The 25988-nt window shown below is 47.0% G+C and overlaps 1 protein-coding gene across 2 annotated transcripts; it reads left to right on the top strand.

Moving 5' to 3' along the window:
* Positions 1-1139: 1139 nt before the first annotated feature.
* LRRC49 (leucine rich repeat containing 49) lies at positions 1140-25756 on the top strand. Of its 2 annotated transcripts, none has more exons than XM_034409435.3 (17): positions 1140-1297; positions 2151-2213; positions 2626-2713; positions 2931-3125; positions 3572-3662; positions 4524-4727; positions 5450-5516; positions 6348-6491; positions 7746-7807; positions 11198-11345; positions 13387-13470; positions 14235-14392; positions 19276-19504; positions 20308-20493; positions 23767-23876; positions 24484-24637; positions 25048-25756. In XM_034409435.3, exons 1-17 carry the CDS (start codon positions 1241-1243, stop codon positions 25252-25254), a joined length of 2247 nt encoding a protein of 748 aa, XP_034265326.2. In that variant the 5' UTR covers positions 1140-1240; the 3' UTR covers positions 25255-25756. The 2 variants fall into 2 exon arrangements, with proteins under 2 accessions (XP_034265326.2, XP_034265327.2); XM_034409436.3 differs by having other exon boundaries at positions 1148-1297; positions 2934-3125.
* The last annotated feature ends 232 nt before the right edge of the window (positions 25757-25988 follow it).

Genomic DNA, 25988 nt, shown 5'->3' with positions numbered 1-25988 from the left:
CAGCCTGGACTGATGGGGTTTTGATTTTTAATGTATTTTAATATGCGTTTAATATGTATTTTAACATGTTTCTTACTTGGATTGAGATTGTATATCTTAATTGTTGTGAGCCGCCTTGAGTCCTATGGAAATAGGGCGGCATACAAATCTAATTAAAATAAAAATAAATTTTAAAAAATCAGTTTCCATCCATTATTCCTTGTCTGGCCTTCAGGTGTCTTGGAAAATAGCTTGAGCCACCCTTCTCTGTGGCGGCCCCTCAAATATTGGAAGACTGCTATCCTGTCTCCCCTGGTCCTTCTCTTCACTAGACCAGCCATGCCCAGTTCCTGCAACCATTCTTCATATGTTTGAGCCTCCAGTTCCTTCATCATCCTGGTTGCTCTTCTCTGCACTCTTTCCAGAGTCTCAGCATCATTTTTTACATGATCGTGGTGACCAAAATTGGGAATTTCTTCTTTGCACAAGGCAAACCCGCAGCAGACTCTCATGCAGGCAATGTGCGGATCCGCGCATAAGAGACACTAGAGGCAGGTTTGCGTTTTCTGCATTAAGCGGAGCCTAGGATTGCTTAGCAGGTCGTGGGAACTGCCGAAGGTGAACCTCAGGCAAACTGAGATTTAACTGTCAATGCTTGGTCTGAGCAAACTCTCCATCCGTGCTTAGCATTTCTTGCGAACTCGGCTTGGCACAAGGCAAACCCAGCTTTTGTGTGTCGCGGGACCCCATAAAGAGGATGCTAAGCTAACCATCATCTGCCCATCGTGGCTTCTGCAGGCAACTCGACCCTACAAGTAGCAAAGCAGGAGTAGGCTACTCTCCCGCCTGGCAATCCAGGCTGGCGGGCCCGTGCATGGGCTCATTCGCGGCCCCCGTTGCTCTCCCACTCGAATTGCAACCTGTGTCCCCCCCCGCCCCCCCCCCCCCCCACGCAGCGACTCGGCCCAAGGCGTTCTCTCTTCCCCTCCCCCCTCCCCATTGCAACGGAAACGTCCGGTTCATTTAGGACGGCGTATTGAGGGGGGGGGGAAATCAGTTCGTTTTTTTCCCCTCACGGACCACCCACTGGGAACCCGAAGTGCCTGTGTGTCATGCCTCGAGCCCGCATCCCCTTTGCGCTCCTGGAAAGCGTCCCCGGAAGCGGGCGTTGCCACGGCAACTGCCGGGGCGGCTTCCGGGCGGAGCGCGCGAGCGGCGGCGGCCACTTCCGCGCTTTGTTGCGGCGGCGAGGGCGGTTGCCATGGTGCCCAGCAAATGCAGGCCCGCCGGGGTGGGGAGGCCGGGCCACACCGTCTCGGTAAGCGAGGGGGGCCCGTGAACTACAGGTCCCATGGAGCGCAGCCGCGGCCTTGCAGCATGGGGGCTGTAGTCCTTCCCCTGCTGGGAAAGGCCATTGTGAGTGTAGCTCCTCCCTCCCTCCCCCCCACCTGGTCATTTGTTTAATTTCTTTTTTTAAAAAAAAATAATAATCCAAAAATAATTTTGCTTTTCATTTTTTACCTTTTTTTAACCTTTTTTACCTTTTTTTAAAAACATTTTTTACGTTTTTACATTTTTTACATTTTTTATCCTAACCTTTCGTTATTTTCATGGTTTTTTTTTATTGTCTCATCTTTATTTGTCTCATTTTTTTTACTTTGATTGATTTTTAACCTTTTAAAAAATTTAATCATTTTAATTCAATGGTTTATTATTATTATTATTATTATTATTATTATTATTATTATTATTAACCTTCATTGTTTTTAACTATTTTTTAATGCTATTTTTTTTCCCCATTTTCATTTAGGAGTCTAAGTTTGATTTGACTTTTCGATTTGATTTTTGTATTTTGTTTTCATGCTTTGTCATAGATTTCTGCTATCTTTTTGTTCATTTCATCCTATTGCTTTGTGCTTCCAACCCCCTCAGGGTCACCCAGGTGAGACAGACAGCTATATAAATATACCAAATACATTTCTTAGAAAAAAAATGTGGGGTTTTCCAAAGGCCACCGGAATGAAATGCCTCCTATTTTATGCATGCATTCTTCTAGCAACCCTTTTCACCCCATTTACCTAAAACAAGGCTAAGGTGAAATGCTCTCCTGCCTGTTCCTCTTTTAAATGTGAGATCCTTGGAGGCGATTAATTCTCCTTTCTTGTTCGCAGGCCAACAATTACGGAGTTCAGCTGGTTCTCCAAAGTACATCGTCGGCCGAAAGAACCAGAGCTGTGAGACTTGAATTTTTATTATAAACATTTAGAGAACCCCCCCCCCCCCGAGGTCCCGACTGAAGTTGTGTAGTGAATTGGTGTTTTGTGATGTCTTCTGCTGTGGGTGCGTACATGTGCTGTCTCTTGCTCTTTTTATGCTTACGCTTCTTGCATGCTTTGTGTTGTGGAGAGCACATTTTACAACTTCCCAAACACATTCGTTCCTGTGTTGGAATTAATAAAACTACCTTAAATAAAGAAGCATTAATAAGGGCCAATCAATGAGTGGGAATGGTTTCACTGTAAGCAGCCACTCCTTTTAAAATCTTGCGTGTTTCATAATCTCCATGTTTCTTGGAAGAATCCTTTTTATTTTTGGGTTTTTGTAAGGTGCATAATGCATTTTCCCTTCTGACGTTTTCTATTGCAGCTGGAACTGAGATTGCAGAAAGAACAGCCTTATCTCCACAACCGTTTCTTGCAGCACGACCTTGAAAAAAACCATCCTGGAAAACTAGGTATTTTTTGGGGAAAAATCGCTGTCAAAATCAAGATTGCTAACAATGCAACAGCATGTAAGATTGCAAAAGAGGAAACTAATAGGGAAATAGTCAGCCCGGATATTTTCAGAGGCTCTTATGCCCAGGAGTCTGAAAGACTTTAAAATTTGATATTAATCTTTTGCTGTTGATAAATAATCCTTCTTTTTCTTCCACCTCCCCACCCCCCTTCTAGCAGATGGAAGATTAAGTCCTTTGTCACGGAGTAAAAAAGCCTGCATCCCCATCGCAGCTAATTTTGTCGATATCCCTAACCTGGAAGTGAAATACGGTCAGGGTTCCCTCACAGTCTGCGGAGACGGCTCTTTTCCAAACCCTTTGAAGTGCCGAGTTCAACAGGGCTGCCACAATGTCAGTGCAAATGGCCCAGGTAATTCTGCAAATCGGCAGGGCTAATGCAGTTATGGTCCAAACCAGGCGGGGATTTCTGGGAATTGAAGCCCATGCACATTGGAACCTTTCCAAGTTGAAGAAACTCTGCTCTAAACCATCACTAAATCTTTGCCCTTGCCTGCTTCCCAGGGCTGAGAGAAAATGACTGGCCCAAGGTCACCCAGTTGGCTTTGTGGTTAAGGGGGAACTAGAGCTCATGATGCCCCAGTTTATGGGAGGACAGGGCCTTGGGTGGGGGGTGGACTAGAAGACCTCCAAGGTCCCTTCCAGCCCTTTGATTCTAGCCTGATGCCTTTGACCATGATGGTCCCTTCCTTTGTGATAAAGCCAGTATCTCCTATCGGAGACTACAAGGGCTGCCCTGGATTTAAAAATGGTCCAAATGTTGGTCGTTGAAAAGTTTTCATTTTCCCTCCTCATTAGATAATAATGCTTACGGGATCACAGGATTTCCTTTGGTGTTCCGCTCGGCAGAAGAGAAAATCCAGCTTTCGGACCGGATGACCCTTGAAAGGTAAAAAATAAGGACGGGGGAGGGGAAACTGTTCTTGTTGCAGGTGTTTGCAGCTGGACATTGGCTGCAAACATCTGCAGCCTTTGTGCCCCTGGGAATTCGGAATTCTACCAGGGACTAACAAAAGGTTGCAATTTATATTCTGCTTTAATAGGTGGATTTGGGGATTTAGGAAGACTTTCATTTTAGCAGGCTTGCTCTCGTTTTCCTTCTCCAGTCTGCCACCTTCCCTTTTTCCTCTCACCCTCTTCTTCCTTAGCTTTTACAATTTTTTAAAACATTGGGTACTGTTTCAAATCTTGAAAATCTAGGAATGGGGGTATGATTCGTTTTGTTGGAGCCTCACTTTCGTTTCAGCTGGCTGGGGAATTCTGGCAGTTGAAGTCCACATTGCCTAAAGCTTGCCAAGGTTGAGAAACCCTGGCCTAGGGCAGGGGTCAGCAACCTGTGGCTCTGGAGCCGCATGTGGCTCTTTCACCCCTCTGCTGCGGCTCCCTGTCACTTAAAATATGTGTCACAACCGCCAATGTGCAACACCCACTGGCATGCTATTTATTGAGCTTTTCAACCCCCGGTAGGCCAGCCATAGATAAATCCAAGAAAAGAAAAATTTCAGAAGAAAACAGAATGTTTAGTTCAACTACATATGCTAGTTTTTTGGCCACTCAAGAAATAGTCAGGCACAGGAAGGGTTTTGTGGCTCCCGGTGTTTTTTTTTTTTCTGTGGGAAATGGGTCCAAATGGCTCTTTTGAGTGTTTAAGGTTGCAGACCCCTGGCCTAGGGTCATGATTAGAGTGACCCCCTGGGCCACTAGCTAACCCCTTCCCTTCTTAGAACTTTATCTGGAACTCCCTTCTCAGGCAGAAGCTGACCGTTTGTCCCATCATCGACGGGGAAGAGCACCTTCGCCTCCTGAGCTTCCAGCACAACTTCATCACTCGAATCCAGAACATCTCCAACTTGCAGCACCTGATTTACTTAGACTTGTACGACAACCAGATTGAAGAAATCAGCGGCCTTTCTACCCTGAGGTGTCTCCGGGTCCTTTCGCTGGGAAATAACAGGTAAAAGAAATCGGAAAAGCGGGATTCTTATGGCAGGTTTTATTTCGTGAGCTGAGTTCAGCCACTTTTGGTAGAATTCTGCTTTGGCTGCAGATATCCAGTCTAGATTAAGCAGAACTTGTTTCGTTTCTGAGCTCCGGGAGATGGTTAGTTACGTTGTTGGTTTGAGCTCTGAATTGCTTGGCAGTTTGGTTGCAAATGCTTCGTCCCCATTCGAGGAGACATCTTCAGTGCGCTGTGGATTGTGCTTGTCTCATAGAGCACTGAAGATGTCTCCTTGAATGGGGATGAAGCAGGGGTGAAATGCTCCCTGTTCTACTTACCGCATGCCTCCTTTTGGCGTGCACTGCGTGCGCGCATCTCGCATTTGGTGTGTGATGTGCACTGCGCAAGCGCAGCGAGCAAACTGGTAATAAACCAGTTCAGAGTTCAGGTTCAGAGCAACCAAACTGCCAAGCAATTTGGAGTGCAAACCAACAGCATAACTACCGACCTGAGCTAATAATATTCAAAGACATTTCAATGGTTAGAGATGCTTCAGTTTGGTGAGAGTGTGTTTTCAAGAAGCAGCTGGACTTTTCCTTGAAGACGTTTCCCTTCTCATCCAAGAAGCTTCTTCAGCTCTAAAGAATTTCTTGTCATCTGGCCCAGCTCTTCTTAGATCGATACCATAATGGATTTTCCTTTTTCTCCTCTTCCATCAACTTCAAATGCCGTTGCAGAATAAGGAGAATTTCCAACCTGGATAATCTTGTAAACCTTGATGTCTTGGATCTTCACGGCAATCAGGTAGGATTCACCAATGCTTTGGCAGTTGGGTTGGGAAGTAACTGTTAGCTGGCTGTTAGTAGGAACTACTCCTTCCCTACAACCTGAGTAAAGAGAAGAGAGTGTCCAAGGATTGGGGGTAAAAGAGATACCAGAGAGTGTCTCGGTTTCAGCTGTTCCAGGTTTCACTTTCTCTACAGTGTAGGAGGAGAGGTGTATTATTCTGCGGCAGCCCAAAATTAGCAGGAATCTGGTGGCACCTCCTCTGATAAATTATTAATTCTAGGACATGGCAGCTTTAAGACTTGTGGACTTCAACTCCCAGAATTCTCCGACCAGCAAGGAGTTGAAGTCCACAAGTCTTAAAACTGCCATGTTTGGAGAGCCCTGTTCTAATAAAGGGACATGGTTTGGTCAGGTGCTTAACTGATGGGAGATTTAAACTGGGATGAACTGGGTGGGTGGGAAGCCAGAAACCAACCTCTCTTCAGGTTAGGTGTTACTGTCCTTTATAGGCCAGTTGGGGACATTTAAGGGAATAAGCGTGTTCTAATTAAATAATGGACACTGGACAAGTTCATTTCTACAACATCCCTTTATGTCAGTGTTTCTCAACCTTGGTAGATTGAAGATGGGTGAACTTCAACTCCCAGAATCCCCCAGCCAGGATTCTGGGAGTTGAAGTCCACCCATCTTCAAGCTTCCAAGGTTGAGAAACACTGCTTTATATGTCATTTGAATCACAGAAGGTAAATTGCTAACTTAACCGGATCATTCATTGATGGCGGTGTTGGGAGGGAAACGAGTGGGTCAAATAGTAACTCTTCCCCCACCCGCCCCCCCTCCTCCCAGATTTCTGTCATAGAAAACCTCAGTCACTTAAAAGATCTCCGAATGTTGAACCTTGCCCGAAATTGCATGACCCACGCCGAAAACCTCAGTGGTCTGGATTCGTTGCTGGAACTCAACCTCCGCTACAACAAGATCAGATCGGTGGTAAGGTCTCGCTCAGCTGAACCCGACTTGTTCCTTAAAGGGGTTTTCCTTGGCACCAGAGAGGGGAAAAAAAATGCCCTTTTGCTCCCAAACATCCTGATCTGTGGTTCCCAAAGGTGCTTTTTCAGGAGGCAACTGGACTTCCTTGTTTTTCTTCGAAGACGTTTCACTTCTCATCCAAGAAGCTTCTTCAGCTCTGACTTGGATGGTGAGGAATGGAAAGATTTATATTCCTTCCAAGGCAGCTGGCCATTTGCATCCTTTTAGATGGAGTCCTTGAGGCCACCTGGAGATTTATCTGTGTCCTCGGGCTCAGAGCTGAAGAAGCTTCTCGGATGAGAAGCGAAACGTCTTCAAAGAAAAACCAGAAAGTCAGGTTGCCTCTTGAAAAAGCACCTTTGACCTGGATGACTGAGAATCTCCATAGACCTTTAGCCTGATCTGTAGTTTGCAAAATGTTTCTGCTCCAACACTAGAGATTTTTAAGAAGAGATTGGACGTCTGTTTGTCTCAAATATTATAGGGGGTTGGACCAGAAGACCTCCAAGGTCTGTTATTCTTCTTCCCTTTCCTCCTTCCACACCCCCCCCCCCGCAACACAGTTCTTTAAGTGTTTCCGAGACGGCAGACAAGCCATTCCTTTGCAAAATGGGAAATTATCCATTTCTTTTTCCCTTCCGGACTCTGTTCCCTAAGAAAGGGAAACAGCTGTAATGTCTTAAAAACCCCGTCTCTTTGCAGTCACGCCGGCCGGTGGGAGGCTGCATGCATGACTTAGCAGTTTGATGCAGGAAGAGCCACATGGCTCTCCAGCCCTGTTTTATTTTGCCTGCTGTTCATTGCGGCACATTTCCCCTCCCCTCCTCCTTGCGCACCGTGCTCCCCACCCCCCACCCCAAATGCTGAGACAGCACCAGAGAGAGAGAGAGCTTGAACGAGAGAGAGAGAGAGAGAGAGAGAGAGAGAGAGAGAGAAGCCAGCCGGCCGGCTTTCAGACAGAGAGAGAGCAGCTGCTGTGTCTGGCACCCCGATCTGCCTCCCCACCCCTCTCTTCTTCTCCGCCTTCACCCTGTCTCCAGCTGCACAGCGGGGGTTTTCCCCTCCCCCGAGAGGGCTCTGCCTTCATTCCGACCTGCGCCAGGGAAGTCTCCTCCCATCAGAAGGAAGGAAACGGGCATGACTGCCTGCTCGGGAGTCCTGCCTTCCCTGCCCGCTTGGCCTCTGACGCCGACTCTTCCTCCCATCTCCTTTTAGAAAGATGTGGACACCCTGCCTAGCCTGCAGCGTCTCTTCCTCAGCTTCAACAACATCTCTTGGTAAGCCCCGATGCGCCCTTTCGGTCTCTCTCTCAGCGCTCGAGATCCTTTCGTCCTCCGGGGATCGGCTCCAAATCTTTCCCAAAGGGGCTTTTGATCTAACTGGTTCCAAAAAAAAAAAAAAAAAAGTGTCAGAATGTGGAACTTGTCCCAAAGGTCCTTTTTCCAAAAGTCAATTGGTCCAGCTGTCTTTGGAAAAAGCAACTTTAGGACAAGCATGACCTGGATTGACTGCGAATCTCCACAGACGGTGTAGAACTTGGTAAAGATCCTGAACCAAGCATATGTCTTCCACTTTTTAAAGCGACAGACGGGAAGTTCTCTGCTTCTCTTTCACCGGCTTATTGTTGGTTGGGAGTTTCGGTTCTTCAAAGGGGAGGTGGAAAAAGATAGGATCCTAATGGATCCAGAGAGAAAGAATCTGCTCCCCGATTCTTCGGATTCAAGATGATCTGTTGTGAGTCAGTCTGATGCCCCTTGTACAAAACGGTGCCAAGAAGGGATTTAGCATTCGCAGCCCATCCTCCTTCCTACAGGTTTGAAACAGACGGAGTTTTCCTTAACTGAAGTTCTTGGGTTCCAGCTGTGCAGGCTGTCAGGCTTCGTCTTTGTTAGCTACAATGCCTGCTGTTCCTCGGGGCGAACCCATTTTCTTTTCGCCCTTGTCAAGAATGCTGCCATCCCTTGAAGTAGGAGGGAGGCCAGTTCTTCTCTCTTTTTCTGCAGTGTCTTATTTGTGTGGGTGTGTAAATCTAATTCTGTACTGCAACACCTCTTGATGATTGCAAGTTCCCTCCCCAGCGTGACAGATTTAATATGCTCTGCTCAGTCTTTGTTAAATCTTCCGGTCTCTTTTTATAATCATCAGATGTTCAGCCAGGCCCCTATCGTCTGTGTGAGTGAGTGAGTGACGTGGGGTGGGGGCAACAGGCAGGGAAGAGTTGATTCTCACCCTCTCAAAACTAGTTGGGCACTTGGGGGGGGGGTGTCCTTCTACTGCAGATACAGAACAAACACGGATCTGACTGGCTTGTAACGCTGACCCATGTCTGTTGCATTTCAAATTGCATCCCTCTGGGACAATTTTGTGACTTTAATGTTCTAGGCAAACCCTAGAATGGAAGGGATGCTGAAGATCATCTATCCCAACCCCTTGTCCAGTGCAGGAATTCATTATCACGGCTTCCTTAAATAGATAAACATCCAGCCTCTGTTTAAAGCATAGTTCCTCAACCACAGGAACTTTAAGAGGGGTGGACTTCAACTCCCAGGATTCCCCAGCCAATACAGAGTTGAAGTCCACCTCTCTTAAAGTTCCTGTGGTTGAGGAACACAGCTTTCAATCCTTCCAGCCGAAAAGCCACCACCACCTCAGGCGATCTGTTTCGTTATTGCATTGCAGAAAAATGGAAAAGAAAACTTATGTTCGGGATTTAACATACTCCCTTGCTTTAAACCCGGCAGTATCAAGTAGCTGCATCTGATCCTATCACTCTTGCACATCTTAGGGGCTTTGGGGGGGCTACGATGCTTCAGTCGTTGCGTGCTGAATGCAGGTACCCCCACACAAACGGGAGAGACCCACACAGCCTTTTATTCTGATGGGTATTGAGGTGGAAAGGCTGCAGGTTTGCTTGGGTTTGCTTGCAGTGGGAGGCGAGCTCTGCAGAAGATCATTTTCTGTTTTGGTCTGGCTGACATCATCCTTCCCGCCTGGCACTTGCCAAGTTGCACCTGGGCACTTTGGTGAGACTTCCTCTAGCCACGTTGGGCTTTGCTTGCCTAGCCAAGAGGCTGCCCTTGGAAAAGAGGTGGGGCAGGGCCCAGGTTTCTTTGGAAGGGAGGGGGAGCCCTCAGATTGCGAAGGGAGAGGAATGTTTCTTGAAGCTTCTGTAAACTTTAAGCCACTGAAATACCTGGAGGGAAGAAAGATGAAAGAAGCTGTAATAGCGACGTGAGTCTTTTGTTAAAAAAAACAAACAAAAAAGAGACTTATTTTCTTTAAAAAAAAAAAGGTACCATTTACTTTAAAAAACCCAACTCTGAAGCAGAGTTCAGCCAAAATAATCTTCCTATTCTACCTGAGAGTAAAGACGTGCAGATTTCATGCCATTCACTCAAAGCAAGGTTAACTTTGCCTTTCGTGGGTGTTTCAGTGGCAAAAAGGCATATATTGGGAAAATCCTGTACTGGACACATTCTCTGGGTGCTAAAATATAGGAGCAAAATGGTTCAAACTTGGGGGTGGGGGCAGCTGCACTGGAAATGGAAAGTTGAGAAAAAAGGAGAATTAAATGAAATGGATCTCGATTCTCTTGCTCATCTCTGCTCTCCTAGGTTGTATCTTAGAGAGCTTTCCAAGGTCCTGCAGCCCCACTCCACAACTGTCTCGGCCACTCTCTGAGGCTGGAGGCCCCTACTCCGGTGTGGGACCTGACCCAAGGAATTTGGGGAATGCTCTGATGGAGGTGGGGCTCTTGTGGACCTGGAAAACTCCTTGGCATAGGTTGCCTCGTAGCTGCATCCTGGCAGTTGGCCACCATGCAGATTTCCCAGCCCTTGGCAGGGGGGGAGGGGGGGTTGCTGACTTGGCAAACGAGCAGTCGCTTCCTGGCAACCCTGATTCCAGGCCCTGCTAAGTGGTCTCAAGGGTGGCCCAGGGGAGAACGTGGTTTGAAGGTGGCCTCCCGGTTCCAGTGTTTGGACTTTTCATTCTGTCCTACTTTAGCCCAGAAATCATGCTTAGGTCAGCCGTATTGAGAGTCCTTGGCTTTTGCTAAGGGAGAAATGTACTTCCGTGAATGAATGATGGGTGGATGTCAGCCTTGTGAGGTAATCCAGGCAAGAAGCATTCCCAGAAGACTTCAACTCCCAGAATTCCCCAGCTAGCAGGTTGGACTAAAACTCCTAGAATTCCCCAGCCAGGTTGGATTTCCACTCCCAGAATTCCCCAGCTATCAGGGTGTGGATTTCAGCTCTCAGAATTCCGCGGCCAGCATGGAAGTTGAAATCCAGACGTTTTAAAAAAGTTGCCGAAAGTTCCTTAAAGCCCTCCTGCATTTTTCCCCCAACCACTTCCTTGCTTCGACGTCCGTCCCCTTAGCCCCATTCTTTTAGCAGAATGCCTTGTTCAGAGATCCCATTATCTCGAATATTACACCACGCGTGATTCAACGGGGTAGATAAATAGGTAAATGAAGAGCCCAGGTAAACGCCAAGTAATACTGACAGCTGTTACCAAAATGCACCTTCATGTAACGGGAGGGTTTGGTTGCTGTGAGATTCTTCTAAGACAAGTCGGTCCAAGCAGCTGCAGCTGTCCAAGGTTGTGGGCCTGCATTTAGCCACCATGGTTTCTTCTTTTTTTCCCCCCCCCCCCTTTATGTTCAGCGTGGAAGACATCCTGTGCCTGGCGGAGTCGGCGTCCATTTCAGAACTCACCCTAGATGGCAACCCCATAGCGCAGGAGGCATGGTACAAGCCAACCGTTCTCCACCATATGATGCAGCTCCGACAGCTGGATATGAAAAAAATCACAGTAAGGACACAGGACCCTTGGGAAGAGTTTCCAGCAGTTTCCAAGTTTTGAGGTCTCCATTCAGCATTCTTAGGGTATCCTCGTCCTCAAAAAAGAAAACCAGGATAAAAATTCTCTCCCCCTCCAAATTTTTTTTTTCCAATGCAGTCCTTAACAAGCACTGATGATGTTACCCAGCCTGGTCACAAAACGTCTGCAAGAAAACGACCCAGCTCAGTCACCAACAAGGAACCCACAGTTCTTAATTTAGCAGATTTACATTGAATTTTAAATGAAACAAAACACTTTGACAGCCGTAAGGTGGGCGGGAAACGCCAAACCACCTTTGAATCTGGGGAGGCAAGCCATTGCTGAAATTCAGGGCAGAAGAAAGGATTTTCTCTAAGGCCATATAAAGTCACGATGAGACTGCAGCACGAGGCCTTGAGTTAGCCGCCACTGGCTGAGCTTTTAAATAAGCAAGTTTTTTTTTTTTTTAAATAAGATCTTCCAACAGTTTAATTAGCCATTGTCTTCTATTAATTTCTATAGCATTTTTAGAGCAACGAGCTTAGTACAGCCTTCCTCAATCTCCCACAACTTGGTGGACTTCAACTCCCAGAATTCCCCAGCCTGCTTGCCTAGATTTTATTTTTATTTTATTTTTTAACCCAAGGGCCCCGGCTTCCGACGCTTCTGACTTGAAACTTGTTTTGAGTTTACCTGGAATTGAAAGGGTCCAGCCGAGATGTGGTGCATGATGCCCATTAGGGGGCACCACTAACCCAATAGAAGAGTTGATCCTTGCTTTATGCTTATAAGGCAGAGGTCTTCAAACTCGGCAGCTTTAAGACTTGTGGACTTCAACTCCCAGAAGCTATACTGGCTGGAGAATTCTGGGAGTTGAAATCCACAAATCTTAAAGCTGCCAAGTTTGAAGACCTCTGCCTTACAAGCATTTGCATGGGGAGAGAAGGGCTTGGGAGGGAGATGTCCCCAGCTTCTGCTGATCTTCAGTCTGTAGATCCATATCAAGGGTGAAATGCTACCTGTTCGCACCAGTTCGGCAAACCGGTAGTGACAGCACAAGGCTCCGCCCACCCGCCCAGATGTCATTACTTCCTGGTTTTAACCAAGAGGGTCCTGGTTTGACCCTCTGCGCATGCGCAGAAGACCTTGCGCATGCACAGAGGGTCCAAAATTGCATGAGACGCGCGCACGCGCACACTTCCGAACCGGTAGGGAAGGTAAGTAGATTCCACCTCTGATCCATATCCCAAAGATCTTGCAAATCAAATAGGGGAGGAGGGACAGAGAGCAGGCGGAAAGAAATTAGCAATACCAGTACACATTTGGGGTTAGGCGCCAATTATTCCTGCTTAGAATCCTTCAGATTCAGCCTTCCAGCCAGCTGAGGCCACAAACCTCTTACTCAGAAGCAAATCTGGCATGAGAGCCATTCGGGATGGTTGCAGTTATTTTAAAACAAACCTTCTAAAAGATAACCGGTATAGGACTGAAACATGAGAAAAACCCTTTTAATATTAATCGATCTTTCTGAGAAGCGTTTCTCCCGTTGCGAAGAATTGCAGCGGAAAGTTCAAAATAAGTGCATTTTGAGGATTTCTTTCCTGGGAGACACAGAAAAACCATTTTGGATGCTGGGAGGGACTGATATGTAATGGTATAAAAATGATTGTTGTCCAGTTATTATAATTCTCAAAACTTTTCCCTGTTCTTTCCTCTCGTGTGGCTTAAGAGCCAGCCGAAAAAGAAGCCGAATGCTTCTTTCTATTTGCAGTGTTTTGCAGCATTTATATTAAGGGACTATAATATTCCTTTCCCTCTGGTAAATTCCCCATTAAAACGAAAGGATCATCCATCTTGCCAGGATAGAATAATGGAGGCAGACGAGTCCTTTCCTGGGTGGGGAAAATCATACTAGGGAGTCGTACTCTTGATAAAAAAGGCATTGATTGGTGATTTTAATGGACCCCTTGTCTTATTTTGCGAGCCTTGGGGGGAAACTGGGTGCTTGTCTTTTGTTTGTGTTTGACTCCAGGAAGAAGAACGGCGCCTGGCATCCATTGCCCTAAGAAAAGAGGAAGAGAAGAGGCGTGAAAGTCACAGGCAGACTTTGTTAAAGGTATCTTTACGACGCTGCAAGCTAACAAACCTCGATTCCTGGTTATCTCCCAGCTCAGGGCCTTTTCTTTCTTACGGTGGTAGAGACAGGTTATGCTCATCCATCACTGTCTCCTTCACACTCAATGTGGCTTCACTGCCTGCTTCCTCCTCCTGTAACAGCCCTACAGTGGCCAGGTTTCCACAAACTCAAAACTGCGGGTCCTTAGTTCTCTCTGGGTTTGGTGGTTTTCTTGCAGACATTCATTCCCAGGCTGGATAACATCATCCATTAGTGCACTGATGATGTTACCTAGTTGAGTCATGAAACATCTGCAAAAAACCCGGAGCTCACAGAATACTAAGAGCCCCACAGTCTCCTCCTCCTCCTCCTCCTCCTCCTCCTCCTCCTCCACCACCACCACTCCCTTGTATCACTGATAATATTACCTCGTTGGGTCATGAAATGTCAGGGGAAAAAAAAACAACAACCCAGAGCTCAGAGAGCACCGAGGACCCCACAGTCCAATTCTGAGCTGCAAACGCTCTCTTCTGTCGAAACTGCTCAGCGGTTCAGGGATTCCCTGGACACGCAGCTTTCCACCTTTTAAAAGCTGCCCAGCTCCTCTTCTTCCTCCGTACCTCCCGTGTCCTAGACTTAAACCTGGCAGGGGAGATAACCACGATCATCCTGGACTCTTTTAACTGGGTGTTTTTCAAACCGGGCAACTTAACCCGCGCCGAAGCTTCGCTCTGGACTCGGTTCTCTCTCCATCCCTTTTTCAGGAGAAGAAACGCTTAACCATCTGCAACATCGCCCATCACTGGGAAGTCCAGCAGAGCCGCCTCGTCCTGAAGCTTTCGAACCCGGAGCACCTCCAAGGCGAGGAGCCCTGTCAGAACAACAGGAATGAGGCTTGCGAATTTCCCGAGGAGGAGGGCAGGTAGGGCATCGCCGACTTCGGTCCAGGACGAGGCCTTGCAGTCAAAGGTCTCCTTCCTCCAGCAGCACCGGCATTCTCAAGCTGGGCAGCTTTCAGAGGCCTGGACTTCAACTCCCAGAATTCCCCAGCCGGCCATGACTGACTGGCTGCAGGGAATTCTGGGAATTGAAGTCCACGCCTCTGAAAGCTGCCCAGCTTGAGAAACACTCACCTAACCTCTAGCAGGGAAGAGGTAGTCCTCGACTTACGACCACAGCAGGTATCCCTCTGCTTACAACAGTTCATTTAGTGACCGTTCGAAGTTGCGATGGCACTCAAAAAAGGGACTTACAACCGTTTTTCACACTTGCGACCATTACAGCATCCCCCCCACAGTCACGTGATCAAAATTCAACGTTCGACCACTGGTTCGCATTTATGACGGTTGCAGCCTCCTGGGCTCACGTGATCCCCTTTTGCGACCTCCACAGGGAAGCCAGATTCACTTAACAACCCTGGCGAGGAAGGTCATCAAATGGGGCAAAATCCATTTAACAAATGTCTCGCTTAGCGACATGAACGTTGGGCTCCGTTGTGGTCGTAAGTCGACGACTACGTGTAATTTTGAAATTCTTATTCCCTCCCCCCCCCCCCAATCCATATTTAAATCCTGGTTTTCCTCCCCTCTCCTCTCCCCCAAACTGGCTGCATTGCACAAAAATATACAACTGGTTGTGCGCTCTCTTTCTCCAACAAACAAGCGTTTCCTGCCAGATCCAACGGCGTGAAGCTGCTAATTCTTTGTGCATGAACGGCTCCCGGCAACACGGCCCCTCGGAACAGCTTCCCCCCCCTCCAGTTAGTCCATCTCTCTCTCTCTCTCTCTCACTTTCTCTCTCTCTCACTTTCTCTCTCTCTCTCTTTCTCTCTCTCACTTTCTCTCTCTCTCTCTCTCTCTGGCACCTGTGTTATTTTAAGGAGAAACTCTTCCTTAACTCCGACCTGCTGGTGATTCATAGGATAATTTCTGGAATTATCCCGGGGGAGGGGGTTGTTTCTCACTGCTTTGAGTTGCTTTGCCAAAGCCAATAATCATAATTTATTCAAGTTTATTTTTAAAAAAAGACACACACACCAGACAGGGAGTTTTTTAAAAACTCCTCCGCGGTAAAGGCATCAATGCGTCTTTCAGGACTTAAAAGTGGAAGCTGTGTGTTTGTGTGTGAGTGAGTAGGAAGGGCCAACACGGCTGTCCTTCGTGACCCCTAACACTTTTTAAGAGAAGGGACCTCGAAAGAACGCAGGATTCCAGGCAGAAGCCTTTGAGGCCACGTTTCCCATCCTTGTCCACTCGAAGAAGTGGGGACTTCGTCTCCCAGAATTCCTCAGCCTGCCAGGGAATTCTGGGAAGTGAAGTCCACACGTCTTCAAGTGGATAAAGTTGGGCAAAAGGGCTTTAAGAGAAGGCCATCTCCAGGGGGTTGGCCAGGGGTGAGGAACCATGGCCTTTTCTTTTATGACTTGTGGACTTCAACTCCCAGAGTGCTGGCTCAGGAATTCTGGGAGTTGAAGTCCATGAGTCATAAAAGAAAGGGGCCATGGTTCCCTACCCGTGGAGTAGACCATGTGGGACATCAAGGGGGGCCACAATATCTTGAATGGCGTCCTCAAGACATCTGGTGACCTTGACTCTAAATGTTGGTTCCTTCCAGCCTCTTTTAAGGGCTAAGAAAGCAGCTCTTACTTCCGTTTGTCCCTCTGCTGTCTCCAGCTTTATACCAAAACTAGGCAAACACCGAAAAAATAGATCTGCCAATCCCTACAAAATTCATTTCTTCAGCCTAGCCTGCCTCCTGAGTAGCTTCCATGAACATCAGTCCTTCCACCCACCCTGAGAACTTCTGGCATTTCCTCCTCCATCCAGTTAAAAGAACATTTTTTTTTTCCTTTTACCCAATTGGGTAATCCGAAGTGAGTTTATTCTTAGTAGATTCTCCATCAAGAATTATTATTATTATTATTATTATTATTATTATTATTCCCGTCTCTTTTTTTTTCTGTCTCATAAAATATGAAGAAGTACACAGCAAGTTTCCACATTCCTTCTGGAAACTGTAATTCACTTTCGCACAGAGGAAAGAACCTTGGAAGAATTAACTGTCTTCATTCCTCTCGGACGAAAGCGGGTGTGCACGCACGCAGGAAGCACAGGCTCAAATAAAACCCACCCCGGCTAGCCTGGTCCTCTCTTCCAGTTTGATAGACTCTGTTCCAGGCAGGAAAACCTAGGCCTCCAGCTCCTCCCGTATTCCGGAGGGGTGCTATTCAAGAAACCGTCCTAGAACGAGTGGGTTTGGAACGGCAGGCAAAGCTTCCCCCCCCCCCTCCCTGGCTCAACCAGGGCGTTGTCAGCGGTTTCTGCAGATTCCAGATATTTGAGCTTCTGTTACATTTCTATAAATCAAAATCACAGGAGCCATCAAACCATTTAAAGAAGAAGGGGAAAAAAAGGCTTTTCTCTGCCTTGACACACGAGGCAGGAGAACACAATCCGTAGCTGTTGCCTTTAGGAAATGAGCCGACGGTGGGCCAGTCACGGGTTTCTTTGGCATCCCTGGTTGGCTGCCTGGAGGAACGCGATGGCTCCAGCCAGTCCCGAAGGCTGGGAATTGGACGCAGGCCACCAGCGGATACTTATGCCCCAACCCTCCATAAAGCATCGATATCAAGAGTTGGGGTGGCGCAGTGGTTAGAGTGCAGTACTGCAGGCTACTTCTCCTGACTGCCGGCTGCCTGCAGTTTGGCAGATCGAATCTCACCAAGGCTCAAGGTTGACTCAGCCTTTCGTCCTTCCGAGGTGGGTAAAATGAGGACCCAGATTGTTGGGGGCAAGATGCTGACTCTGTAAACCGCTTAGAGAGGGCTGTAAAACACTGACACCGTATATAAGTCTAAATGCTATTGCTATCTTCCTCCCTCCCTCCCTCCCTCCCTCTCTTCCCCCTTTCTAATCCATCCATCCATCCTTCCTTCCTTCTTTCCTTCCTTCCTTCCTTCCTTCCTTCCTTCCTTCCTTCCTCCCTCCCTCCCTCCCTCCCTTCCTCCCTCCCTTCCCCCTTTCTAATCCTTCCTTCCTTCCTTCCTTCCTTCCTTCCTTCCTTCCTTCCTTCCTTCCTTCCTTCCTTCCTTGAGCCATGGTGGTACAGTGGTTAGAGTGCATCACCAGGCTCCAGGTTGACTCAGCCTTCCATCCTTCCGAAGTGGGTAAAATGAGGGCCCAGATTGTTGGGGGCAAGAGGCTGACTCTGTAAACCGCTTAGAGAGGGTTGTAAAAGCCCTGTGAAGCAGTATATAAGTCTAAGGGCTGTTGCTATTGCTATATCCTGATTGTGAGGACGTTGGAGTCACATTCTGAACATTCACAAGAACAGGGGTCTGAGAGTTGAAGTCCACAAGTCTTAAAGCTGCCAGGTTTGGAGACCCCTGCTTTAGGGGCCCAGAGAGCCCCTGATTCCAGCAAAGGTCGAGTGCTTTGCAAGGAAAAGGTCCCAAATTAAGAACACGTCTTAAGAACGGGTCGTCAGTAGATGGATTTCCTTTTATTCCTTTAATTTGCGAGGAAGCAGATCCTTCAGACACCCAACCACTGCATGGCACCAGGCATGGTATTTAAGGGAACTGGAGACACACACAGCGCCTGAAAACACACTCGGTGCAACTCAAATCAATTATTTTGATTATTCCTGGTTTAGCTAAGGTTTTTAAGATTTCATCTCTGCTTGGGAAATCTGCCCGGCGGAATTCGGAGAAGAACAAATTGAACACACACTGAATGTTTTCGGGGTGGCGTCTAGGTAATATTTCCAGAAATAGATTCCAATCAGTGAAGTTTTGTGTGTGTGTGTGTGTGTGTGTTTTTTTAAAAGTGGTTTTGGCAGAAAGTTTGGATTCCTCCCTAAATGACTACTTGGGGAAGGTGCTTAGAAATCAAAGGAAAGCGGGCACGTTACACTTTCCGGCATATTTGATAACTGAAAAATGAGATAAAAATTTTGTGCTGAACAAGGAAGGAATTCCAAAGCGGGCAGTGAGCCCAGCCGCATCATTAAAGCGGAAGATTCGCCAGGCATCTCAGGGCTGGGAGCCCCTGAAGGTGAGATAAAGGCGCCTCCTTGTTGCAGGGAAGGGCCCACAGCAAATAGTTATGGCACAGGTAGTCCTCGACTTACAACCACAGTGGAGCCCCAGATTTCTGCTGTTAAGCAAAGAGTTTTGCACCCTTTTACGGCCTTCCTTGCCACATTCGTTCAGTGAATCACTGCAGTTGTTAAGTTAGTAACATGGTCCTTAAGTGAATCTGGCTTCCCCGTTGACTCTGTTTATCAGAAGGTCACAAAAGGGGATCACATGACACGGGGACACTGCATCCGTCATAAATACGAACCCGTTGTCAAACATCCTAATTTTGATCACGTGACCATGGGGAGGCTGCCACAGTCGTCTGAGAAATGGTCGTAAGTCCCTTTTTTCAGTGCCGTTGTAACTTTGAACCGTCACTAAACAAACTTGTAAATTGAGGACTACCTGGATATTCCTAGTCCTGGATAGGAATTGTCAGCCTCTTTTCCCTTCCTCTCCCTTCCCCCCTGCTTCAGTATAACAATTCTCTCTCCCCCTCTCCCTGTCTCCCTCCCTCCCTCTCCCTCTCTCACCCTCCCTCTCCCTTTTCCTCCTTCCTCCCTCTCTCTCTCCCTCTCTCCCCTCCCTCTCCCTCCCGCTCTTCCCCTCCCTCCCCCTCCCTCTCTCCCCCCTCTCTCTCCATCGCCCCCTCCCTCTCTCTCCCCCTTCCTCTCCCCTCCCTCTCCCCCCTCTTCCGCTCCCTCTCCCCCCCCCTCTCTCTCCAGGTCCCTGGAGACCATTTTAGACAAAGTTGTGCCTGGTCTGGAGTCCCACCTGGTTGAAATAGACGGCGACACGCTCTGCCTGTACGGTTCCGGAGCTCTGGAATCCCTGGATCGGAATTGGAGCGTTCAGACGGCGGGAAACATCGTGACCATCTCCTTTGTTTTCATCGACTTCGACGAAATCGTTCCAGCGCTATCGAAACTCAAGCTCAAGTTCCCCAATTTTCTGGCAAGTTGCGCCTCTCCTCTTTGAACAACCCGGGCAAGCCTTAAGAGAGCCTCCGGGCCTCGATCGGTTCACCTAGAAGTAGAGGAAGAAAGCTGCGATCCGAGTAGATCCTTCCAGGAAACTCAAGTACACTTCCAAAAAAATAAATTAAAAAAAAGCGAGCACAGGTAGTCCTTGACTTACGACCACAGATGAGCCCAAAATTTATGTTGCTAAGTGAGAAATTTGTTAAGTCAGCTTTGCCTGTTTTCCTTGCCACCGTTGTTAAGCGAATCACTGCAGATATTAAGTGAGTAACACAGTCATTAAGCGAATCTGGCTTCCCCCATTGATTTTGCTTGATGGAAGGTCGCAAAAGGGGACCCCCCAAGACCTTTGGAGACTGCAGCCGTCATAAATATGAACCAGCTGTCAAGGATCCGAATGTAAATCACCTGACTAAGGGACCCCCTCAGTGGTGTGAAAGTGTGAAAAATGGTCTTAAGTCCCTTAAGTCCCTTCTTGGTGCTCTCTGAGCTGGGTGGTTTCCTCGCAGATGTTTCAAGACCCAGCCATCAACTGCGCTAGAAGGGAGCGGGGTTTGCAGAGGAGGAAGAAGGAGGGGACTTCAGGGTACATGGTGCTCTCTGAGCTTGGTTGTTTCCTTGTAAACGTTTCGTGACCCAACTAGGCAACATCATCAGTGCTAGAAGGGAGTGGAGTTTGCAGAGAGGAGGAGGAGGAGGGTTGTGGGGTCCTTTTCATGACCCACCTGGGTCACATCCTCACGTTCCTCCCGTCTTCCTCCGCTTGCCTCTTTTCAGCACTTGAAGTTCAAGGAGACCAACCTAAGTATGTTGCAGCAGTTCAACGCCTTAGCTCACCTGCGCCGGCTCGAGCAGATAACGGTCGAGACTCAGGGAAACCCCGTGGTCGCCTTCACCTTGTGGAAGTTTTACGTCCTGTTCAGGCTGAACCATTTTAACCTGCAAAAGATCAACGGATCGGAGGTAAGGAAGTTAACCTTCCCTCAACCCATTTGCCTTCCAAGGCCACGTTCTTCCTTTCTGGCTCAAGGAAGATTCCAGACGGAGGTTGTCTGCCACAATAAACCACGGCTAAGGCTACCTGTGATTCACTTTGAGTCAGGCAATATGATGATTTAGTCTTGGACGCTAATATATTTCCTGTACAAATTAGATGGGTTTAGATCAGGGGTCTCCAACCTTGGGCACTTCTAAGACTTGTAGACTTCAACTCCCAGAATTCCCCCAGCCAGCTGGTTGGGGAATTCTGGGAGTTGAAGTCCACAAGTCTTAAAGTGCCCAAGGTTGGGAGACCCCTTAGCTTTAGATGATCCTGATTTTTTTTTTTTTTGCCAACCACACAATAGATTGCGATTGAATGCGATTCAAGGTGTTAGTTATCACCTTTAAAGCGCTCCATGGCTTAGGACCTGGGTACCTACGAGACCGTCTTTTGCCACCAATAGCCTCCCACCGACCAGTTCGTTCTCACAGGGAGGGACTACTCAGAGTACCGTCAGTCAAATTATGTCGACTGGCGACTCCCAGGGGGAGGGCCTTCTCTGTGGGGGCTCCAACCCTTTGGAATGAACTGCCCCCGGAGATACGGAGGATCCCTGATCTCCGTGCTTTCCGCCGTGCTCTCAAGACCCTGATGTTCCAACAGGCGGGGCTAAACATACAAACATGCAAATGATTTTTTAAATGTTATCTAATTCTGGGTTTATTTAATTGACCAAACTAAGTAACAATTTTAATTAGCAATTTTATGATGTTTGTGTGTCTATATTTTTCTTGACTGTACACCGCCTTAAGTCCTACGGGAGAAAGGCGGTATAGAAATATAATAAATAAATAAATAAATAAATAAATAAATAAATAAATAAATAAATAAATAAATAAATAATAAACAAACAAACAAACAAATAAATAAATAAAAGTTTCTCGTGCAAAGAAAATGCATTCACGGCGTACAGCAAATGAAGAAGCATTTGTGAGAATTTAACTGCCCCTTTCTGAGGTTCGAATGACGACCGACTCTTACGAGGTTTCACACTCTACTTGCACTGCTGACATGGGCAAATTCTTTGTCAGGCGTGCGTGTCCGTGTGTGTCCGTATGTGTTTGCCAAATAAGCCAATAAATGTGTCGAGTGAACCGAGCGAAAATCCCAACAGGAAAAAACATGAGAAAATTGGAATGGGGAGTAAAGCAAAGTGCAGTCAGGAAATGAGGGGGAGGGGGAAATCCACTGCTTGCTTTATTTATTTATTTATTTATTTTGTTTGTTTGTTTGTTTAGCACTGATGTTCTGTCTTTTGTAACCGGGGTATTTTTATTTTTTTTCAAAAAAAGCTGATTCTGGACACGCAACAAATTTTAACAAGCTTTGCAATTGATCACAAATTTGGGGTTTCATCTGATCGCTCATTTAAACGTAGGAAATATATTTAGCACTGCAATTCGCAAAGCTTTACTTTTCAGTTCTTTCTTGGCGTTGGTCCATCGTGGAGCAAAGGGTTGAAGGAAGCCAAAATCTTAAACTCCGTTGGAACCTCCCAGAAGGAGAAAAGAAAGAACTCTTATTTTTTCACCAAGGGGGAACTGTTCCGTTTAAGTCCTCCAGAATCGTATATAAAACAACGATGCCATTATATTTCGAATGCTAAATGCTAAAACGTTCTTGATGTTTTTCTTAGTTCCACATAAATTACTTTTTGAGAACTCGTTGGATTGTTCTTGTACCCCTGAGACTGTGTGTATGGGTATATATTTATTTTCTCTCCCCTCCTCTCCTCCCTCCCTCCCTCCCTCCCTCCCTCTCTTTCTGCCCCCCCCCCACAGATACACACAATGTGTTAAATTGATTATTTGTGAACCACTGGGAATGTGATACACTTTGCAAGTTTGGAAGTCTAAGAGGATCCACACTGCCTGCCTCCTTGAATATGTATAGATATCTTGCCTCAGAATATAACAGAATAATAGAGTTGGAAGGGACCTTGGAGGTCTTGTAGTCCAACCTCCTGCTTGTGTACAATACTCTATACCCGTGATAGGATAGGATAGAGCCGAGGTGGCACAGTGGTTAGAGTGCAGTACTGCAGCTACTTCAGCTGACTGCTAGTTCAGCAGATCAGCGGATCAAATCTCACCAGGCTTAAGGTTGACTCAGCCTTCCATCCTTCCGAGGTGGGTAAAATGAGGACCCAGATTGTTGGGGGCAATAGGCTATTTAGTATACTGTCTTTGGTGTAAACCGCCCAGAGTCCTTGGAGAGTGGGCAGCATAGAAATATGACTAATAAAAATAAATAAATAAATAAATAAATAATAATAATAATAATAATTAGAATAGAATAGAATAGAATAGAATAGAATAGAATAGAATAGAATTCTTTATTGGCCAAGTGTGATTGGACGCACAAGAAATTTGTCTTTGGTGCATACGCTCTCAGTGTACATAAAAGAAAAGATACATTCGTCAAGAATCATAAAGTACAACGCTTGAGGATAGTCATAGGGTACAAATAAGCAATCAGGAAACAATATCAGTACGTATCAATTGTAAGAATACAAGCAACAAAGTCATACAGTCCTAAGTGGGAGGAGATGGGAGGTGGGAATGATGAGAAGATTAATAGTAGTTCAGACTTAGTAAATAGTTTGACGAACTATTGGTTGATGGTGAACCTATGGCACACGTGCCACAGGTGGCAGGCAGAGCTCTCCCTCCGGGCATGCCAGCCGTCGGCCCAGCCCAGCTCCACTGTACATGGACGGGCACTTCCCACCAACCAGCTGGTCTTTTGTGATGCGTGGGGGGCGGGCACATGCAGGGGACATGCATGCACATGTACGGGGGTGGAGGTTGGTGCAGGAGGCTTTCCAGGGCCAAAATAGGGTGTGTGGAGGGCATGGGCATGCGTGGGGGCCACTCGCATTGCATTTTGGGCACTTGGCACTAAAAAAGTTAACCATCACTGCCCTATACTATTCCAGACAAATGGCTGCCTAGTTTCTTCTTAAACGCCTCCAGTGATGGAGCCCCCACAACTTCTGGAGGCCACTTCCCTCCCACCCACTAATGGTTAATTCTGCTGATTAATTGCCTCGGTTGTCCTGTCTCTCACACAAGAGCTGAGGGGCCTCCAGAAGTCCCTGTCTGAACTTTATCCATACATTTTGGGTTGAAGCTGCTTTACTTTGGCCTCTCTGACTTCCCTCTTCATTATTTTTCTCTCTTCCTCCTCTGCAGGTTACTCAGAATGATATGATCATGGCTGAAAGACTGTTTGGGATCTTGGCCTACGTGGCATCTTCCAATGTGCCCTACTACCGCCTGATCTCGCTGCTGGGAGATTGCAGGTAAACAAGTGGGATTGAGCAAAGGGGCAGGGAGGGAAGGTGGGAGGGAGGAAAGAGAAAAGGAGGGAGGGAGGGAGAATAAAAGAAGGGAGGGAGGGAGGAAGGAAGAAAGGATAAAAGGGAGGGGGGGAGGGAGGATAAAAGAAGACAGAGGGAAAGAGGGATCTGGAGCAGTCGCTAAACGAATGTTTGTAAGTCGAGAACTGCCTGTATGCATTCAGTATCTCTGGATATGCAGTGCAGCTACTCTCCTCTGTCCAACCTGAACAAAAGGCTTTGAAAGGTTTATTATCTGGTTCTTGTTTTTCATTTTTCACTCCTATTTGAGCTCTCTTTCTCCCTTCCTTGGTTTTAGAGGTCATCCCTCCTTTCCTCTTAACTGTTTGGCAGATCGTTTCACAAATCGTATTTGTCCCACACGCGTGACAGGTACTGCCTGTCCTAAATAATTGCACTTCTGAAATTCTGGCACAAAAGAGAAAGAAGGCCACACAGGCAGGGGACGAATAAATCAGATCCCCATAAGCAAACGAAAGTGTCTCAATCCGCGATAGGATTTGATAGACTCGTAAATCTGGGTTTTTCCCCCTCTCTCGCCTGTCTCCAGGAAGAAACAGTTATGCTTTCTTTTGGAGGCCAAAGGAAAGAAATTCGGGAATGCGAGCGACAACGGCAACAACCGGCGGAAGCCTGAAGGAGAAAACAGCACCCGATCCGTTCTGACTTATATTTCGGGGGTTTTACAGACGGAAAAGCAGGAGGTAAGAGGTCTGGAGAGAATTAAGGCTACAGAGGAAAGGCCGCTTGAGCAGAGTTATTTCATGGAGTTGAAATTGTTTCTCAGCTTTATGATCGGTTTCTTATATAATTTCCATTGCCTGAAAGAGCACTTCTGATTTCTTCCTATGAAACAATTCATTTTAAAATCCAGCAGGAAAATTCACGATGACTGAGCATTAGCTCATTCCCCTCCCCCTTCCTTCCTTCCTTCCTTCCTTCCTTCCTTCCTTCCTTCCTTCCTTCCTTCCTTCCTTCCCTCTTTCCTTTTCCCTCCCTCCCTCCCTCCCTCCCTTCCTTCCTTCCTTCCTTCCTTCCTTCCTTCCTTCCTTCCTTCCTTCCTTCCTTCCTTTTCTCTCTCTCCTTCCCACTCAACCACGGTTCTTCTGTGCAGGAACTGAAGGAGAAGAAGAGCTTCTGCCAAAGCTACATCCAGCAGTTGGTGAAGGAAGCCGCCGACATCCACATGAAATACGAGTCCTTGCAGAAGCTCTGGCCTCAGATGTTCATCGAGCTGGTCCGGGACGCCGTGATCGAGATGCACAACAAGGGTTCCCACCGGAGACACTGCCTGCAGCGCCTGGCGGAGGAAAAACTGTGACCTTCCCCTCTCAGTATTCCCACCAAGGCCCCGGAGGGGTCTCTCTTGTTGCCGTCCTTCCGAGACACTTCCGAATGCCTTGCCTTGAAAAAGCCTCATTTTCCTAGCAAAACACTCTCTGTTCCTACTTTTACATGAGATGGGTTTTATTTTTATTTGTTTCCCCCCTTTCCCACCGATTCGATACGGAGATAGGCAGACCACACAGTTTTTAAAAAATTATTATTTATTTTTGCTGAGGCCAAAGGATCCTCACTTTCTTGCACTTTTTTTCCCCCACCCCTTGTTGCTGGTTTTATAACTCTTTGCATGTTCAAGCACTCCTTGGGAAGAAAGAAGACCCGGAGCTTCCTCCGTTCAGTCCTGAACGGTTTCTCATTCTTATTTTCCTGGTGCTGTGGCTGCTGCGGGTGGCGGCGATAAGCAGCAGAAACGTTGCAGGTGAAAACACTGGATTTGGAGGATTGGCGGTTAATAAATTATTCTGTTGACAACTCCCAAAGGAACTGTTCTTTCAATAGTAAATAGTGCAGGAATAAAATGCAAAGCTCAGATGAAATATTTAGAAGGCTAAAGTACCCGGAGGCTGAAACTGTGTTTCAATAAGCAAAGCACAAAGTTTAAAACCTGAGAGCATAAAACAAAACCTCCGTGAATAAAAAGGTTTTCGACTCATGCCAAAAAGACATCACAGTCGGGATTGCTGTGCCCCAGATCCTTCTGCCCTGTTTAGC

The sequence above is a fragment of the Pantherophis guttatus genome, chromosome 13 (assembly GCF_059756535.1).
Source record: "Pantherophis guttatus breed Tessera chromosome 13, ASM5975653v1, whole genome shotgun sequence".
NCBI classification, from domain to species: domain Eukaryota; kingdom Metazoa; phylum Chordata; class Lepidosauria; order Squamata; family Colubridae; genus Pantherophis; species Pantherophis guttatus.
The sequence above is the reverse complement of the archived record's forward strand: the minus strand, read 5'-3'. Positions and strand labels throughout refer to the sequence as shown.